Below are 2,586 nucleotides of genomic sequence, written 5' to 3'. Positions count from 1 at the left end.
TGGGACTACAGCTCCAGCCACAGTGCCCAGCTAGTTTTTGTATCTTTAGTAGAGATGGAGTCTCACTCTTGCTCAGGCTATTCTTAAATTCCTGAACTAAAGCAATCCACCCACCTCAGTCTCCCAGAATGCTAGGATTACAGGCATGAGCCACTGCACCTGGCCAGGTGTTATCTTTAAAATGGGTTGTACCAGCTCTGTTTGCATTCTTGATATTCCTTATTGCAATATATTGAGATAATGGGGAGGGCATGCAAAGTCAATTCTTTTTTTTTTCTAATACAGTCTCACTCTGTTGCCCAGGCTAGAGTGCCATGGCATCAGCCTAGCTCACAGCAACAGCAAACTCCTCAGTTTAAGCAATTCTCCTACCTCAGCCACCGGAGTAGCTGGACTACACATGCCTGTCACCATGCTCAGCTAATTTTTCTATTTTTTAGTATAGTCAGAGTCTCACTTTTTCTCAAGCTGGCCTCAAGCTCTGAGCTCAAGTGATCCTCCTACCTTGGCCTCCCAGAGTGCTAGGATTACAGATGTGAGGCTGGCCACTGGCTGGCCTCAATTGTTCTTTCTGATGGGTCTTTTTTTTAATGAAGAAAGAGAAAAGGTGGCCTTCAAGGCCTGTTGACCCTAGGGGCCTTTAATTCATAAGTCTTCCTCCCCAGGAATCATATTTTGGGATGAAATATCATCAATCCAGCAAGCCCCTTAGGACGTCTGATTTAGACAGTGTGCCCAGGTCTGGTCCCCAAAGCCCACCTTGAGTCAGTCTCTCCTGTGCACAGGCCACAGACGAGGATGCGGAAGAACCCAACAACCTTGTGGACTACTCCATCACCCATGCAGAGCCAGTCAACGTGTTTGACATCAACGCACACACAGGGGAGATCTGGCTCAAGAACTCAATCCGCTCCCTGGATGCCCTGCACAACATTACGCCCGGCGGGGACTGCACGTGGTCCCTAGAGGTGCAGGCCAAGGACCGCGGCTCCCCCTCCTTCAGCACCACAGCCTTACTCAAGATTGACATCACAGACACTGAGGTGGGTACAGAGCCACGGTCAGGAAAAGAGGTCAAAGGATCAGCTCAGGTCTCTGCAGTGTGGGCAGAGGGAGGAGGATTGTGTGCAGCCTTCCACCGAAAGACACTCCATGCTAAGAAGGTGGCCTGAGCCAACCAGGTTAAAATTCTAATTTCAATACTTACCAATGGTGTGACTTTGGGCTTTGCTAAGCCTTTATTTCCTTTCCTATAAAATGGGAATAATAATGTCTCCTTCACAGAGACATGGAAGGCAGAAAGAAATTTTTTTTTTTTTTTGAGAGAGAGTCTCACTCAGTTGCCCTGGGTAGAGTACTGTGACATCATGGCTCACAGCAATCACAAACTCTTGGGTTCAAGTGATCCCCTTGCCTCAGCCTCCTGAATAGCTGGGACTACAGGCACCCACTATGACCCCTAGTTAGTTTTCCTATTTTTAGTAGAGATGGGGTCTCACTGTGCTCAGGCTGGGCTCAATCTCAGGAGCTCTCCCTTGTCCTCCTAGGGTGCTAGGATTACAGGTATGAGCCACTGCACTCAATAGAAAATTTTTATATGTAGCTCTCAGCTCAGTGCCCTGCAGAAAAGTAGTCACTTAAGGGACTCCTGATACATGTGGGTGGATAGGCCCCTCATAATCAAGGGTAAATAGTGTCCTACACTCTAAAGGACAGGCTGAGTCCACTTCTCTAGAAAATGCTCTGCCATGCTCTCTCTGTGTGCATTTTCCTGGACTGAAGTCCGTAGGTCTTGTCAGATTCTCAAATTGGTCTCTGACCCCAGAAAGTGTAAAAACCATCAGGCTTAAGGAAGCTCCTGCCCTGCTGGGTCCTTCAGGGCCTGGGCAGGAAGTGCTCAGTGGAGGGGGTGGCTCTCTCTTCCAGACGCTATCTCGAAGCCCCATGGCCGCTTTCCTGGTACAGACCAAGGACAACCCCATGAAGGCTGTGGGTGTGCTGGCCGGCATCATGGCCACCGTCGTGGCCATCACTGTCATCATCTCAACTGCCACCTTCTGGCGCAACAAGAAGTCCAACAGGGTGCTGCCAGTACGACGTGTGTTCCGCAGGCGGTCCAACCCTGCACCCCGTGCCGTCCGTGTAGAGTGGCTCAAGTCCAGGAGTGCCAAGGCTGCCACCAAGTTCATTCTCAAAGATCCTCCCAATGAGAACTTCAACAACAATAGCCCAGAAAGCTCCCTGCCCCCCAGTGCCCCAGCCCTGCCTCCACCACCCAGCATGGCCCCCCGCACAGGAGCGGCCCACTGGACTGTGCCCACAGTCTCTGGGTCACTCACTCCCCAGCAATCCCAAGTGCCACCGAGACCCAAAACCACGGGAAGCCCTACCCAGTCAACTCTTGTCTCTGAGCTCAAGCAGAAGTTTGAGAAGAGTATGCACAATAAGGCTTACTTCTAGAGTGTATCCTGGGGCCCCTCCTGTCCCCCTCACCCTGACCCCTGCCACCCCACTGCTTGGACCATGCTCCCTACCCTCTGCTCTTTCAGGTCACCCTTGTCTTGTATGGTGTAACTCCCATACTCA

The 2,586-nt window shown here is 51.1% G+C and overlaps 1 protein-coding gene across 1 annotated transcript in view; it reads left to right on the top strand.

Annotated features, from left to right (window-relative positions):
• CDHR1 (cadherin related family member 1) overlaps positions 1–2,586 on the top strand; it is a 20,629-nt gene extending 18,043 nt beyond the window's left edge. The window contains exons 16-17 of the mRNA XM_003783504.1: positions 786–1,043; positions 1,927–2,586. Of these exons, the coding sequence (XP_003783552.1) occupies positions 786–1,043; positions 1,927–2,460 (792 nt within the window). The 3' untranslated portion in view covers positions 2,461–2,586. The remainder of the gene's footprint in view (positions 1–785; positions 1,044–1,926) is intronic.

The sequence above is a fragment of the Otolemur garnettii genome, unplaced genomic scaffold (assembly GCF_000181295.1).
Source record: "Otolemur garnettii isolate 467f Iridium unplaced genomic scaffold, OtoGar3 scaffold00008, whole genome shotgun sequence".
In the NCBI taxonomy this organism is placed as follows: Eukaryota; Metazoa; Chordata; class Mammalia; order Primates; family Galagidae; genus Otolemur; species Otolemur garnettii.
Note: the sequence above shows the minus strand (reverse complement) of the source record. Positions and strands in the feature narration are given on the sequence as shown.